Genomic DNA, 17,143 nt, shown 5'->3' on the forward strand with positions numbered 1-17,143 from the left:
TTTGCTGTGTGTCTGTCACATTTGATATTGCATGATGCATTAATAGATATATTTATTTATAGTAGACCTATTCAGCTTATTTGTGCTGGGGCCAGATTTTCAGAAAGCTAAGGGCCGGGCTTCTCCCTTCATTATCTATTATTCTTAATCTTAAGATCAATTAAAGTTAATAATTACAAATATTTGATTAGAATCAAATATATTAATAAATCATTTTTTTAATAATCTAAATGACATAAAGTCAATGCAAGGCTCTGCTATCCCTTTTAAACAGTTAATATAGCCAGGAGTCATAAAATTATAAATTAAAACAAAAGAAATCCTTGCACTTTGGCGTGGTGTGCGATCCCAAGACGGATGCAGAGACGGCGCTGAGTGTGGGTAAAAAGTCTTTACTTTGGGGAAAAGAGGTGGAAGCTTGCAGGGAGCAGCGCAGCTCACAAAACACCAGAGTGACAAAAAATATCAAAGTACAAACATGGGAAAAGCATCAAACCAACTTCCAACAAACACATGCAATGATCCAGCAGCTAGCTGACACTCCAAGCTGAACTAAATAGTAATTGATCACCAATCAATATCAGGTGTGCTCGCAGGAAAGGAAGTCACTGAGTATGGTGCGACACAGGAAACAGAAAATAAAAAATAAGAGCCCAGTGAAAACAAAAAAAAGTTTTCTATGAAATGTTTTATTGATCCTACACTGAGACATTTCCAATATTAGCTGATTGCCTAATTTAGGAGTTGTTAGTTTGCTATGCTGACATTTATTTCTTCTATGCTGAAATGTTTTCAATGCTTACCTCACTAATATTTTGTCAACAAGAAGTGACTCAGAGGATGTCTAGTTTTCTATGCCATTCTTGATCCTGTGCTGAAACTAACATCTTTGGCAACATCCTAATATTAGGACTGAAATTCTCCCTGGGAGCATCAGGATCTGTATCTGTTTGTGATCAGCATGCATTGTATAGCCATTTGTGTATTTGACTTGAAAGGGACTGTCTGTGCTGCGGCCTGTGCAATGCAGCAAGGAGGGAGTACCTGGCGACATGGATATTTGACCCCCACCTGCAGTGGTGTGAAAAAGTGTTTTCCCCCTTCCTGATTTGCATATTTGAATATTCGTCAATGACAACACAAGGGAACGCAAAATCCAAACCACATGTGCCCTGTGTGAAAAAGTGATTGCCCCCCTCTTGATGATCCTCGAGACCTTTGGGAAACTATTAAAGCCATTTGTAAAGCTTTGGAACGCCAGCGAACCACAGTGAGAGCCATTATCCACAAATGGCAAAAACATGGAACAGTGATGAACCTCCCCAGGAGTGGCCAACCAACCAAAATTACCCCAAGAGCGCAGCTACGACTCATCCAAGAGGTCACAAAAGACCCCACAACAACGTCCAAAGAACCGCAGGCCTCGCTTGCCTCAGTTAAGGTCAGTGTTCATGACTCCACCAGGAGGAAGACACTGGGCAAAAACGGCCTGCATGAGAGTCGCGGACCTGTTTTCAGTGAGTCTTTCGAACAACTCTTTGACGTGAACAATGAGAACCAATTTGGAGTTGTGAATCATTCGTTTGGGAGCTGTTCTTACAAGCGCATTTCAACAAATTAGAATATCTTGCAAAATGTCTTTCAGGAGTTAAATTTAAAGATAGAGACCAATTAAAGGCTTAGGAAGTTGTGGAGTTTTGTTTATTTGAGCGTGAACCACTGGTTTACAATACTGAACAATTTGACAGTTTTAAAAATGTTATAAGATACAGAATTTGTTTTATTTGTTAACTGTAAACTGATCATCAAAATTATTCAGAAATTAAATTTAAGAAACAAATGTAAACTTGAAATATTTTTCCCTGTGTTTAGTGATGACCCATTTGGGTCCGTTATTAAGGAGTGATGGTGTGTCCCGCAGCCCAACCAGTTGAGAACCACTGCTTTACTGTATATGAGAGGATGGCATCGCTGTTTTAAGGATGCGCTGCTAAAATGCTGGACAAAGATCCTCTATAGCAGGGCTACTCAACTACATAACGAAGAGGGCCACAGTGCCGCCTATTGAAGACCCAAGCTATATACAGTATGATATGAGTGCTGTGGGATTTTTAGGACTCTGCTGCAAAAATGTTAGTCACTCCCTAGTTTTGCTCATGGACCGCTCTCACATGAATCATGGATCACATTTGGCCTCCGGGCTGCCAGTTGAACACCATTGATATGTAGTCACGTTTTAATAATAAAAATAACAATATGACCTCTTTTCTTTCTGAGATCATACTGACAGCCTTTTGAGAAGTGGCCATTGATCAGATGATAAGAAACGGATCAAATCAGTTCAACTTGAGATGGGCGCCTAATAACACATGATAGTTCTGCCAGCAATTCCGAAAGCTGTGATTAATGAGTTGATGAATCCATCCGTTGTGAATTGGCCTATTGACAATCTTAAGTTATGGTCTTTATTAGAGGAAGCCCTCGTTCACTCCCCGGGGCTTGAAACCGTCAACACCACCAAATCATAGACACATTCGTGTGCACACGTGCACATACACTCACACACACAAATGAGCTAAAGGCACTAAGGGCTTCATTATTCTAGAAAATAAGATATGTATTATGTTTTAGATTAAAGTCGTTGACATTTCATCGTCTGGCAGAGTACATTATTTTGCCATTCTCAAAACTAGAATATATAGCATGCAGTGGTGTGGAAAAGTGTTTGCCCCCTTCCTGGTTTCTTTTTTTTGGCATGTTTGTCACACTTATATGTTTCAGATCAACAAACTAATTTAAATATTAGTAAATGACACAACAGAACACAAAATGCAGTCTTTAAATGAAACTTTGTATTATTAAGGGAGAAAAAAAAAATCCAAACCTACATTGTTCTGTGTGAAAAAGTGCTTGCCCCTCTCTTGATGAGACCCAAGACCTTTGGGAAATTACTCTGATGAGACAAAAGTTTTGGAAGGTGTGTGTCCCATTACATCTGGCGTGAAAGTAACAACGCATTTCAGAAAACCAACATCACTAACACTACTACTAACAGTAAAATGTGGCTGTGGTAGTGTGATGGTCTGGGGCTGTTTGGCTGCTTCAGGACCTGGAAGACCTGCTGTGATAAATGGAACCATGAATTCTGCTGTGTACCAAAAAATCCTGAAGAAGAATGTCTGGCCATCTCTTTGTGACCTCAAGCTGAAATCAACTTGGGTTCTGCAGCAGGACCATGATCCAAAACACACCAGCAAGCACCTCTGAATGGCTGAAGAAAAACAAAATGAAGACTTTGGAGTGGCCTAGTCTACTGTAAGTCCTGACCTGAATCCTATTGAGATGCCTGTGGCATGACCTTAAAAAGGCGCTTCATGCTTGAAAACCCTCCGATGTGGCTGAATGACAACAATTCTGCAAAGATGAGTGGGCCTAAATTCCTCCACAGCGCTGGAAGAGACTCATTGCAAGTTAGTGCTTGATTGCATTTGTTGCGGGTGAGGGTGGCCCAACCAATTGGGTTTAGGGGACAAACACTTTTTCACACAGGGCCATGTAGGTTTGGATTTTTTTCTCAATTAATTATATAAAGTTTAATTTAAAATATGCATTTTGTTTTCAGTTGTGTTCTCATTGACTAATATTTAAATTTATTTGATGATCTGAAACATTTACGTGTGACAAACAAAAGTAAGAAATAGGGAAGGAGGAAACACTTTTTCACACCACTGTATATATATATACAGTATATATATATTATATGTGTATATATACTGTATATATGTATATCATACATATATATAGTATTTAATTTGGAGTCTTGCCATAGCTCCATACACTTATCAGTGCTTATAAATGCATTCACCCTATTGTGAAAGATGTGTAGACGTTAAAAGACTCTTCATCTTTCATTAAATTCTCTGTATTAGCAAGCCCCAAAGTCAGCTGGGATAGGCTCCAGCTTACCCGTGACCCTTATGAGAACAAGCGGTATAGAAAATGGATGGATGAAATTCTCTGAATTAAATAAAAATAAACCAAAAAAACACATTTTTTTGCGCATGATAAATAAAATAAAATAATGGTATTTTATTCCGTTTTTTAAAAAGCATGGCACTACAATTACTGTGGAGTTGAAACCTTACATTGAAACAATTCCCAGAGACAATTATTGTCATCCGTCCACACTGAGTAACTATGGGCTCATTTAAAAGTTAATAATGAGGAAGGCAACATTTAGGCTTCGGGCTAGATTAAACAGGAGTTAACAAGATGTAGGTTGTGTGCATGTCTGCCAAACTGTGCGCAGTCTCTGACCCAAAGGTCTTGGGGCGACATGCAAGCGCACAGCTGTGACTGGTGCATGTCGGTGGCATTCTGTTTATTGTAATGGATGAGGAGGGTATCGTGGTCCCCAGTGAGAGGTGCGAGATGTATAAAACCTGCTAGCACGTCACTCCCTCACAATTGTTGGGGTTTGCATCTGTGTCCCTGGACTTGGAGGTTTATGACCATTTTGATGAAAATGCTACACTGCTTTGCAAAGTCTGCCATGTAAGGAGAGGAAGAAAAATACTTGAATGCAACTTTTAGAACCTTCATGGAAATGTCCTCTCAGACACGGAATAGTAAGTATTTTGCAAAAAAAACTACCAATGCATTCATGCCACCCTCATTACATACATTTTCTCTCTTTAGGTACACCACTGCCTCCGAGCTGCAAATTATCTCCGGTGTGTCGCACACATGGGGTGTCACTGTCGAGCACTAAGGTCCCCCAAGTCAGTGAGGTCAGAGTTCAGCTGGAGATGCACGCACTTTGGCAGCAATTCGATCAGCTAAGCACGGAGATGATCGTCACCAAAGCCGGAAGGTACGTAACAATGTGTTTCCTTGTTGATTGTTTTTTGGCCTTGTTTGAAATCCTCTCAAAGTTCTTTCTGTTCCCAAACGCAAGGAGGATGTTTCCAACATTCCAGGTGAAAATCTCAGGGATGGATCCGTCTTCGGAATATGTTCTGGTCATGGACTTTATCCCTGTAGATGACAAAAGATACAGGTACACCTGACACAAAATTAGCATTAAACATTATTCACAGTGACAGAGAACATAAAAGAAACTTCAATGAGTCACATTTGTGTATCATTTTGCATGTGTCAGATATGCATTCCACAGCTCATCCTGGTTGGTGGCAGGACGAGCAGATGTTGCAGCGCCGAGCCGGATGCACTTCCACCCAGACTCACCAGCTCGTGGAGCGCAGTGGATGAAGCAGACGGTGTCCTTCGACACTCTCAAACTCACGAACAACCTGCTGGATGACAATGGACATGTCAGTGCTTGGTTGTCTGTGTGTATGGTTAAAAAGCATATACAAAAGCTACAGTATATTGCAACATTTTCTCATTTCCTCTGCCAGATGATATTGAATTCCATGCATCGCTACCAGCCACGCTTCCATGTAGTGTATGTGGATCCAGCGCCCGACAGCCATTTAAATGCAAATAGAAACTTCTGCTCCTTCTTCTTCCCCGAGACACAATTCATGGCAGTCACTGCCTATCAAAACCACAGGGTAAGAAATGAAATATTCCACAGGATTTTTTTAAAAGTATTTGATCAATCCAACCTCTCTTTCTCTCAGATCACACAGCTGAAGATTGCCAGCAACCCGTTTGCTAAAGGCTTCAGAACAACAGACACACAGGATTGGTTAGTGGTGACGTACAATAGTAGTCCAGAATAGTCCAGAATCAGGGCAGTACATTGAGTACATCATCATACACGTGTTATGTATGCCTGGCATAGTATTCTGTGGGGTGAATGGTTTGTGTGAACACTTAGGGGGGGCAGTTCCAGGCCTCCTGGAGAGTGGTGTCCACCTGAGGACAAAGCAGAGGACAATGTCGCAAAACGAATAGCGGACAGTGGCTCAAAAGACTCAAACGGTGAGTGCTCTGTGTTTTTATACATTGTTGTGTGAATCAACGCAATCTCTAATGTATGTATACACACACATACTGTACATATATATATATATATATATATGTGTGTGTGTGTGTATAAATTAGGGATGTCAAAAAACGTCGGTAACTAATTGATTTCATTAATTACATGACATTTTTATCATAATTAACGCATACACATAATGGCAAGTCACCTCTCTGTTATGCCAGACGGCGGCTCCCCACAGAGTCACACAGCGTCTGGCGCTCTTTTAAAACGTTATTCTGACCTGAGCACATCAACGGCAGTGCAATTCCAACACCATACACGTACCTCCAGCTCCAAGCAAACACGTCTCTAGTCCAGTCGTCATTACAACCACACTTCCTCATTGTCACTAGACAGACAGCGAGATGCATTCAGGGACACTCCGGACATCACAACAAAGTCTTTATTATGGTGTATGCGAAGTCTTTATTATGGTGTATGCGAGGTCCAAATAAACAGAAATACAATGAAAAACAATAAGTGGATATTCTTATCACTCACTTTGTAAGTCTTAATGAGGAAGGACGATTTGCTGCATTTAAGTATGCTCGGAAATCCCGGAAAATGCACTCAAAACATGTGAATTCAACTCAAATGGGGTATAAATCCCAAAAACAACTGGATGAGAGAAATGCTGCAAGTTCACGGAACAAACCGACAGTGAGGGATATCGTGTTTGAAGACTTCAGACTCGTGATAGGTCATTCAAAAACGAAACAGCTCTTAGAGACAGTTCTTTGAGGTGAACGACAGGAGCCGTTCTTTAAAGTGAACGAGCAGTTGTTTTTTTCTTGTGATTTTCTTCTGTTAAAGCCGCACGTGATTGGTGAAAATGTGTCGCATGTGTGGACACAAAGCAGAAGGGGGAGGGAGGGGCTACACGCAAGCAGGTGATGACAATGAGCAACAGGAATGCCAGTCTTCACCAAAAATAAGTAAAAACTGTTAGCTGGATGCTGATTTTCCTTTTATTTATTTTTATTTTTTATTAATATTTGGTCATGTAATGTTTTGCTGATGTTGTGTTGTTTCAGCGTAAATAGTTAGAAATGCACAAATACACACAATCAATCAGACTGAGATGGCTCTTTGTTTGTTTTTAAATTATTCAATAATTATGCATTTTTATAATCATATAGTTTCATAGTTTTTATTATTATTTTTGTTGTTGCAATTTCTTCCACGATGAGCATTTCAATGCAGCCATGTAAATAATAAGATTTACAAATTCATTTTATTTATATTTTTGTAAAAAAAAAATCTATTTAAGTAACAACAACAACAACAAAAATCTGAGGAGCCATTTGGGATTTGAAGGAGCCGGCTCTTTTTAGGTAGCCGAACCAAAAGAACAAGTTTTCGATAAAGAGCCAAATTCAGACCTAATATTTTACAGTACCAATTTTTACGACCAAGTGTTCAACAAGGACGAAGAACCTTTCATTCCTTTAACTTTCTCCTGGGCGTCCCACTGATGTGTTTAAAGACGGACTCCCTCAGGTCTGTGGCCCCTGGTAGCCTGGCTAACTTATGTTTTGTTCTGTGAACCTACAGCATTGTTCTCATTGGTTGTTTTTGGGAGTTTGTGTGTGTGTTTCAGATTTGCAGCATTTTGCTTTTGCATTTCTATTATGGTGTTTGTGTAGTTTTGGTTTTCGATCATTTCTGTGTTTGGAGCGTTTGGATGTTGCTGCCTGTTTGCCCCTGTCGGCTAACATAGATATGTTAAACATTTAGCATTTACATTTCACGATCTGTTGTTTCCAACCAAACAACCAAAACAAGGATTTCCTGACTTTCCAGGTCAAGAGGTCTTGCATCTGGTGGAGCAGAGGGAACAGTTTTGCAACTACACAGATGCAGTAGTAGTCGACATGGGAAGAAACAATGAAAACAGCATTTTAGTCCCAGCTTCCCTCCTCAGCACCTTACCTTCTTACTGGGATTGTGCAGGGTCAACCCATGAGAATAACAACCTGTCGTAGAGAAAGACAAGATCCGTGATTGGACCTTTGCCTACATCCTGTTGTCACATTATGTTAAAGCGATTGTATGGTATCAAAAAAGTACAAATTCCACAAAACCACCAGACAGTTGTACACAACTGATTGGAAAAAAAAACTAAGACCATCACATACTAACAAATATAACCTTTTTAAGTAATAGCAGTCTTACTGAAAATGTACGCAACTGTGTGGAAATCATTTTTGCCCTATATAATAAAAAGCACACTTCAATCATGTTCTCAGTTTTTGTTTGTCCCTCTTATTTTAAACTTGAAAATATTAAGTTTAAGTTGTGCTGGCACAACAGTGAATCAAGGAGGAAATACAAGTGCAAACGAGTATTTGTAGTAGTACAGTGGTACCTCGGTTAACGTCGGCGTTCGCCCGCTTGTTTAGCATCCATAATACCTTCCAGTTTGTTTACGCTGCCATCTTGGGTCACGTGCCGAGGACGAAATCTCGTGATCCTTGTGCGTGATTGCACAATGCATTGCGGGCCGCTGGCGGCAATTTAGAGCAACAGCGTTTGTTTATATCAGATTTGCGCAGGTTCCAACAACAAGACATGCATTCAATTTACCGTAGCTTGTTTGCGGCAGGCAGTGAGTCAAACATAGCACACGTTTTGTGGGGGGGGGTTTTTACCAACAAAACTAGGTAAAAGTGAGGTCAAATGTTCAGTTGTCCATTCATTTGTCATTTGTAATTATTTTGGCATGATTTTCTGCATCATTTTCTCTAAAATGTGTTCTGAGTTAACATTTTTGGGTGTCTGGAACTGATTAATTGGATTTACATTATTTTCTATGGGAAAATTTGCTTGGTAAGAGTCCTTTTTGGTTTGAGTCGGACCTTCCAGAAGGGATTAATGATGTTAACTAAAACACCACTGGATTGCTAATTTTGGTATGGATCCGATACCAAGGAAATACAGAGCCAGTCTTGCTGACGCCAATGCTACGGAGTCCCCTAGCGGACATGGAGAATAAACATCTGATGGATTAAAAAAAAAAAGACAAACTTTTGTGAGAGCTCGCAAAACTTTGGCACGATAGCGCAAAACTGTCAATGCTGATACCAATACTTGGACCAAGAATATTATAAAAAAATTTATCAGCAAGCAAAAAACATTATATAAACACAACAATATCAACAAAATGTTAAAAAAAATCCCTTTTATTACATACAATTGTTTGAGCAAAAATAAAATCAATACTGTAAAATAACTGGAAAAAATCTCTTATTCAAAATCTTTGGCTTCCTGTGTCCAAGAACTTACTCCCTAAGTTTATAAATAATATTAGAACAATATCAACAGTGTGACAATATGAACAACACCGCAAAAACAGAGATGTTTGTGGAAAATAAACCGAGAAATATGTTTAAAAAATACAGAAACTAAAAACAAATGACTTGTGCATTTGCATTGAGGAGTTAGACCTGTTACTACACTTTTATTTTGAAAATTCTGGCAGGAAGTCTCTGTGTCCCGTTGTCTGGGGGAGATGCTGGGTCTGTTCAGGCTTTGAAGGATGCAGCAGGGCCGGAGAAGGAAGATCGGGAGGTGAAAGACGGCAAGGCGATGAAAAGCATGATCGGAAGGAATGAGCCTTTGTTTTTGTGCTTTTGGTCGTTAGATGACAAGATGAGGGGAAAAGCCGCAGGCCTTGTTTGTTTATTGCCTCCCCGGAACTGTCAGTGACACACAATTCTGCCTAGGGGTGATGTCCAGCGTTTGTTGCTTGTCCGGGTTGGCTTCTAAAACGGATAAACCAAGGTAGAGTACATTGTACCTTGTCATGGGTTTAGTCTTCATTTTAGCATCATCGCCACCTCCATTCTCCCGTGCCGCCGCTTACAGGAAATCAAGTTAAACGTCAGAGCAAAATCACAACATGAAGTCGTCGAGATTCCAGCCTCGCTCGTTTTCGCTTTTTGTGGTTTGGACGATCCTGTGTCAGTTAGGTTGCGGTCAGTCCGTCCCGGACTCCCCAGGCCTTCCTCTCGCCATCCGCGTACCTCTTAGCCAAGGGGCTCGCCCCGAACAACCACCGCCTCAAGCGGGGAGGTTGAGTGGTCGCAGGCGGAGGGGAGTGACAGCCAGTGGCGTCAGCTTCGTCGACGACATGATCGACAACCTGCGTGGGAAATCCGGCCAGGGATATTATGTGGAGATGGCGGTGGGATCACCTCCACAAAAGGTAACAGTAATTATTTGCTCATACTGTACTGGGTAGAGGTGGGCACATCTGTCTAAATATTATTATTATCGATACCAGGGTAGGGTTTTCAAATGTATTGTGTTTCCAAATTCAAGGGTCACGTTTTGGGGTCACAAAGTCTAAGGATTTGAATGAGACCCAATAGTTGTAGGTACATGGCATTATTGACTTTATTACAATTACATGTAATGAGTGGATTTAGGGTATATTTTTTACTATTTTATAGATTACATTACCTTATATTGCTGTATTTATATACAGGTGGTCCTCTGTTTACGGCGCTCCGTGTTACATCATTGTGTGGCTACGTCTGCGCTCCCATAAATTAATTAAAAATGTAATTTTAGTCTGTAAACATGAGAGTCACTGGAGAACTACAGTAGTTACAGTGCGGTGCACTACATGAGTACACTACATGCACAATATTGGCCATTTTGGTTGGAAGGTGCTATTCGCCATGACATATGAAATTCTCATTACAGGGCTGCAACCAACTATTATTTTAATAACCGATTAATCGGTCGATTCTTTTTTTGATTAATCGACAGATCGGATTTTAAAAACACATTTTTAATTTCCGCCTCTTAGCAGCAATCAGTTTAAGAACGCATGAATGGACTTTTTCCGTCCCCAAAACCATAGCAAAGAGGGCGAGGAATTTAGTAATTTAGAATGTAGTAATTTCTTCGACACCAAAATTGAAGTAGAGAAGTATAAACAATCAACTGACAAACATCACAAACACTCTACTGCAAATCAAGGAGTCAATGGCACAGACGATTAATTAATTCATCAATTAATTACTCATTGATGAATCAATTAATTGTTGCAGCTCTAATTCTCATAAGGCCGCTCCACAAGCTAGGTAATAATCCCATCACTGGAAAAATTTGACCTTTGTATCACCCATGTATTTCGCTGGGCCACATTTAGGAATTCTCCCTCCCTGCCATAGAGGGTTCAATTGCTGTCGGGACTGTATTGTAGATAGCGCTGCACATGCGGTTGTTTTCTTTATCTGCAATGATGCTGCGGAGTGGAATGGTAACAGTAGTTTGGTCCAGACCGGTTTGACTAAATTTCATCTAGGTGGCTGTCCTGAAAAAGACTTGCCATCACATTAGTGATGTGGAACCACCAATGGTAATGATATGGTGTTAATGGTGGTATGGTGTTATAATACAAATGCATACGCTACCTGTACACCAGTATTGCTGGGGGTCATCTTCATCTTCTGTGTACACATTCAGTAAGTGTTTTGTCGAGCTATGCAAAATGTGATACTCACATGGAGATGTAGACTAGGGAGAGGCAGAATCAAGAGACTGAAAGTTAAATGGGTAACCTGAGAGTGGTAGAGGGTACGATTAGCGACGGAGAGGGGAAGGACATTTAAGGCAACAGGAAACACAGCTGAGGACACTGCAGAAGAAGACAAACAAAATTTTGTCCTAGTCATGTTGCTAAATAAAGTAACAAAAATACATGATGGAGTGCAGTTTTACTGCACGATCCGCTAACACATCAGTTGTCTTGTTCATGTTCACTGCAAGCTGGTTGCATTCCTCACGAAATAGTAACATCAAAAACAGGAAGTAAAAAAGTTGGCAAAATAAAACCAGTAACAGAACCTGTATGCTTACTTTTCTTATTACATTCTTTTCTTAAGATTCAAGATTCAAGAGTTTTATTGTCATATGCATAGTAAGACAGGCAGTTATACTATGCAATGAAGTATAAGACCCTTTGTTGACTGTCCCTTCTTTCAGTTCATCATTTGATAGTCCCTCTCCTAAGATCTTGAGAGGTATGCACGCTGAGGTCAGAGGAATCACTATCTGGCCTTATTGTTCATCCTTGGCAGCCTGCAATTTCTTGAGTGCTCTTGTTATCTTTGTGGCAGCATTTCTGAAACAGCGATTCTGCATCGCACTGGACTGTGGTGCTGTATCTAACATTGTGGCATGTAAGTGGATTCATGACTATCATGTATTCCCTCTGTTCCTCTGCACTCACTAGTTGAACATCCTGGTGGATACGGGAAGCAGTAACTTTGCAGTTGGGGCAGCTGCTCATCCATTCCTGCGCAGATACTACCATCGATCCCTGTGAGTACAGTCAAAATTGGCAGTTGAAAGACGCCATCGTGGAAGCCATCAGTTTTTATTTTGATTTGATATACTCCTGATCAAAATGTTAAGACCAGTAGGAAAATGATAAGAATTTACATTTTGCACTGTTGGCTCTTAAGGAGGTTTTAAGTAGAGCTTCAAAATGCAAAAAGAAGAAATGTGAGTGAGACAAAAAAAAAATTTTGAGTAACCAATTTATTGCAAACAACCATTAAACTGAAAACATGCGCAAATATCTATCTCTGTCCATTCACAGGTCAACGTCTTACCGTGACCTTGGAAGGAGCGTGTATGTTCCTTACACCCAGGGCAGATGGGAAGGCGAGTTGGGTACCGATCTAGTCTCTGTTCCACATGGTCTTAATGCCACTCTCCGTGCCAACATTGCTGCAATCACCCAGTCTGATCGCTTCTTCATCAATGGATCCAACTGGGAGGGAATCCTTGGACTGGCCTACGCTGATATAGCACGGGTATCTTTATCTCTTGTCAGCGAGGGCCTCCTTTTAATTTTCATCCCTCATTTTGCTCATTCCTTCAGCTCGGTTTACTTGAGCCATCTCTTCATAATGACACTGTAGTACTTCAACTTTCTTGATTTGCTTATTTTGAGTCGTTCTATTTATTTCTGTTGCATAACGTGGCGGTTATTATCATCACTTTTTTTTTTTTTTTTTGTCCACAGCCTGACGAAAGATTGGAGCCTTTCTTTGACTCCCTGGTTCGCCAGACGCCTGTCCCAAACCTTTTCTCTCTCCAGTTGTGTGGAGCTGGCTTTACCCAAAACTACTCGCTGGGCAGTGCTGCTGTTGGAGGTAGCATGGTAAGACACACATGGATAACACTTTTTTCATCCAATATCAGATGTAAAGCCAATCTTTAATGATCTTACGTAGATCATTGGAGGTGTGGACCCATCCCTCTACGTTGGAGAGCTTTGGTATACTCCCATCCGTAGAGAGTGGTACTATGAGGTGATTATTGTGCGTATTGAAGTGAATGGACAGGATCTCAACATGGACTGTAAGGAGGTAAGTAAGGCGTGAAGCATGGATGGCAATGTAAACTGGAGGGAAAAGTATTTGATTGTGAGTCAACTGGTTATAAAAGCAAGTATTTCTCATTAATCTGTCCTTTACAGTACAACTACGATAAGAGCATTGTGGACAGTGGCACCACCAATCTTCGATTGCCAAGAAAAGTCTTCCACGCTGCAGTCAAGGCGATTGAAGCAGCTTCCTCAGTCAGTCTCTGACCATTTAATGTCTACTGTATATACTGTATTTAGAGATGTAATAAAGTAATAAAAAAAAAATTAATTAGCTGACCAACATAATGAGTTCAGCTTCATGAGCTCTTCTGTGTGTTCAGGACCTTAAGTAATATACAGTATATGGTCCACATTTAGTATTGGGATTTTCAGTTTCAAGTAGTATCGTGTCTCACTGTACTACTCATCTCTCATTTGTACTGCATAGAACACGTAGAGATCAATCGTCCTCCTTTCCTTTGTTTTAGACAGAACAATTTCCCTCTGGGTTCTGGCTTGGTGAGCAGTTGGTATGTTGGCAGGCCGGCACTACACCCTGGCACATCTTCCCAGTCATCTCCCTTTACCTGATGAGTGAAAACCGTAACCAGTCTTTCAGAATCTCCATCCTTCCCCAGGTAATGACACAAAAGTTCGACAAGAGTTAGTTATTTATGACAACAGAAGCGTCATGAGAATACGCGAGGTCATGTGAGGGCATTGTAAATTGTGGCCAAGGTTTTTCCATCGTCTGAGAATTTTATGATAGGTGACAACCAGACGTACCATTTTTTTGGCCGTGCGATTTTTGGCGTTCCCCAAATCGTTTTTTTTTTCGTGGAGCATGTAGTTGTGTGACCGGGAAGGAGTAAGAAATAGTGCACCAGTGGCCCACGACACACATAGGAGTCCGCAAGTGCGTCGTTTGAAAAAATAGACATTTTACACAAACCTGACACCAGCGAAACGTACGAAAGACACACGTTGGGCGTTCGGACGACGCCTGAAGAGGGTTTGAGTTTGTTTGACATGAACCTCCGTGGCTGGTCTACGGCTCGAAAATCAGAACGTCACACGTGCACCCATTGTGCCTTTCTTCCGTTTTTTTGGCACGTAGACCGGCCATAGGAACCCGTACGACAGGTGACCTAGGCTTAATTTCACTTCACGCTTCACTTTCCTTTTCTTTGACTCACTTCCATCATAATTTTTGCATTGGTGCGATGTGACGCTGACAACGCTATTGCTGTAATCCAGTATACATGAGATATATCAATGCAAGACTCTTTACTGTGGCTCTAGTGAAAATGCAAAACGGATAAAAACTATCATGCCAAGGCAAATGTGCGTTTTCTTTGACAAAATATGAAAAAAAAAAAATTCTGTTGACTGTCACTGGATAATGAAGCACCATTAAAATGCATTTTGGTGTGCGAGAGGTTTGGGGTTATACCTCTCACTCTTCTAGTTGTCAGTATGTCACCCTTGACATTTTTTCCTTTCTGTTTTTATTCAGCAATACCTACGGCCAGTGGAGGACGTAGCTTCAGCTCAGGAGGACTGTTATAAGTTTGCTGTGTCCCCATCAAGCACTGGGACAGTGATGGGAGCAGTCATCATGGAAGGATTTTATGTGGTGTTTGACCGAGAGAAGAGACGAATTGGCTTTGCTGTCAGTACCTGTCATGGTGAGTAAAACAGGATGGATTCCTGTGAAAGTCCTAGCAGGAGGGTATGGAGGCGTAGGAGCGAGCCCTGTTTTTAAAAACAGACATTTTTATGGGCGTAGCAATTACTTGCAGATTTTCAGCATTTGCTGGTAGGCTTGGGATGTAACCCTCATGAAAAGTGGGCTTCTGCTGTATGTGATATGCCAATGAAGCTGTTTGGATTATATTATCCTAATCAATCCCATTCTGCCATTTTCAGTTCATGACGAGTTTCGCACAGCCTCAGTGGAAGGCCCGTTCCATGGTATCGACCTGGAGGACTGTGGCTACAACATCCCCCAGACAGACGAGTCCACACTTATGACTATTGCCTACATCATGGCGGGCATCTGTGCTCTATTCATGCTGCCATTGTGTCTCATGGTGTGCCAGTGGCGCTTTGCCCGCTGCCTTCACCCACAAGGGGACTTTTCTGACGACATATCACTTCTTAAGTGAACTGGCGAACAGGATGACTTCGAGAATCATGGAGGAATGGAATTCGCATGATGTTACAAAGTGTGCAGGAATATACTGAAAACTCTCTGAGGTGCTCTGAGATCACACTGTCTCCATCTGACTCTCACTTTTGTTACCAGGGCTCCTCCATTTCTGGTGTCATTTTCAGCCCCCATGGCATAGCTGGTGTTGACGGCCGTGCTGTGAGAAACTACTCTGCTGTTGCTTAAAACCGGAGGCTATCAGTGTGGCAAATGTAAAAAAATAAATTAAAAAAAGATGCTCCAATTAGGACAAAACTAAAACTTGAAATATGAATGCTACAAATAAGATTAAGTGACAAGACTTGTGGCAAAAATTATATTGAGTAATGCTGAATTGAAGAAACAATTGAAAAATGTAATGAAACACAATGAATGGTTATCTACTTATGCAGGTCAGTGTTACAATACACAGATGAATTATCTTTAAAAATATATATATATATATATCATTATACAATTATTAGATTATATTAATATTATATTATTATGAACCATTTATGAAAAGCAAGCAATTTATTACATGTTTTAAAAAAATGCTTCAGTGCTCCACACAGATGAAATTATTAAAAATTTTGTCAGAGTGAGTTGACCTGGATGTTTACAGTCTCGGAAGACATAATTGACATTATTCATGATGGCACGATTAATGTTAATGTGTGGTTCTGGTGGGTTTTTAGAGCTACTGTTATTGTTTATTGCAAAAGGGATGAGATGTGAGCATACCTGTGTGTGTGCGTGCGTCCGTGTGTGTGTGTGTGTGTGTGTGTACGTGTGCTCATATGTATGCAGACAGATCAGAATTAAACTACTGAAAATTAAAGTATCTATTAAATGACATTATTTTGCAAACTCCACCAAAGAAGTCTTAATGCAAACTATGTAAGCATAAAACGTCTAATTTGATCAAATGTGTTTGTTTTTGCTTGATGTGAAACTGAAACTCCTGAACACTATACCAGTATCAGATGTCACTCCTTGTACTGTAAGCTTAAATGTATCTATTATACATCAGATTTATTTGACCGATTATCAGTTTGTGACAAAAGACACACAAAACACCTTGTTATTGTTGCAAACTAAGGTTGTGTTGTTGCACATGTTATCATCATATTAAATGTTACCAAACTATGACCTATAGGGCTTCTTTCAATGACACTCAAACAGCCTAACTCAATGCTGGATGTCTTTTAAGAGGACCATATACAGTACACTATGCTCGGAAAAGGAAACCAGCGCAAAATGTTTTCCACTTTAAAAACGCAACATAACTCCACTGGCTGTAAATAGAGAAACTGAACTGTGTCTTTATCTGCCAGACACTGGTAGTACTGTTGTTCAAATAAAGAACATGTTTTGTCTGTAATATACAATGTCATTTATTTAATACATTTTCTTGCACTAACAAGAAATGTATGTGCAGGTACAGTATGTGATAAGCTCAAGACATCAACTACATCTCTGAATGTGTCCTCTGTGTATGTGCATGTAATTATGATTTTTAAAAAATTTTAATTTGCACTTATTTTTCCGTGAGGATATTATAGTT

General features: G+C 40.4%; 2 protein-coding genes across 2 annotated transcripts; both read left to right on the forward strand.

Annotated features, from left to right (window-relative positions):
* The first annotated feature begins 4,600 nt into the window (after positions 1 to 4,600).
* LOC129191502 (T-box transcription factor TBX1-A-like) lies at positions 4,601 to 8,075 on the forward strand. The gene is made up of 7 exons (XM_054794913.1): positions 4,601 to 4,628; positions 4,699 to 4,873; positions 4,958 to 5,059; positions 5,162 to 5,333; positions 5,421 to 5,576; positions 5,646 to 5,949; positions 7,799 to 8,075. The coding sequence occupies exons 1-6, from the start codon at positions 4,601 to 4,603 to the stop codon at positions 5,745 to 5,747; spliced, it is 735 nt and encodes a 244-aa protein (XP_054650888.1). The 3' UTR covers positions 5,748 to 5,949; positions 7,799 to 8,075.
* A 1,397-nt stretch (positions 8,076 to 9,472) lies between these two features.
* bace1 (beta-secretase 1) lies at positions 9,473 to 16,932 on the forward strand. The gene is made up of 9 exons (XM_054793421.1): positions 9,473 to 10,202; positions 12,243 to 12,331; positions 12,612 to 12,828; positions 13,041 to 13,178; positions 13,252 to 13,386; positions 13,497 to 13,598; positions 13,874 to 14,023; positions 14,902 to 15,073; positions 15,315 to 16,932. The coding sequence occupies exons 1-9, from the start codon at positions 9,897 to 9,899 to the stop codon at positions 15,551 to 15,553; spliced, it is 1,548 nt and encodes a 515-aa protein (XP_054649396.1). The 5' UTR covers positions 9,473 to 9,896; the 3' UTR covers positions 15,554 to 16,932.
* The last annotated feature ends 211 nt before the right edge of the window (positions 16,933 to 17,143 follow it).

This window comes from Dunckerocampus dactyliophorus, chromosome 12 (assembly GCF_027744805.1).
Source record: "Dunckerocampus dactyliophorus isolate RoL2022-P2 chromosome 12, RoL_Ddac_1.1, whole genome shotgun sequence".
NCBI lineage: Eukaryota > Metazoa > Chordata > Actinopteri > Syngnathiformes > Syngnathidae > Dunckerocampus > Dunckerocampus dactyliophorus.

Coding starts and splice junctions, on each gene's coding strand:
- LOC129191502 (XM_054794913.1), top strand. CDS start 4,601: ATGGAAATGTCCTCTCAGACACGGAATA. Junction 5,060..5,161: donor GTAGATGACAAAAGATACAG/GTACACCTGACA, acceptor TGCATGTGTCAG/ATATGCATTCCACAGCTCAT. Junction 5,334..5,420: donor TGCTGGATGACAATGGACAT/GTCAGTGCTTGG, acceptor TTCCTCTGCCAG/ATGATATTGAATTCCATGCA.
- bace1 (XM_054793421.1), top strand. CDS start 9,897: ATGAAGTCGTCGAGATTCCAGCCTCGCTCGTTTTCGCTTTTTGTGGTT. Junction 12,332..12,611: donor AGATACTACCATCGATCCCT/GTGAGTACAGTC, acceptor GTCCATTCACAG/GTCAACGTCTTACCGTGACC. Junction 12,829..13,040: donor CCTACGCTGATATAGCACGG/GTATCTTTATCT, acceptor TTTTGTCCACAG/CCTGACGAAAGATTGGAGCC.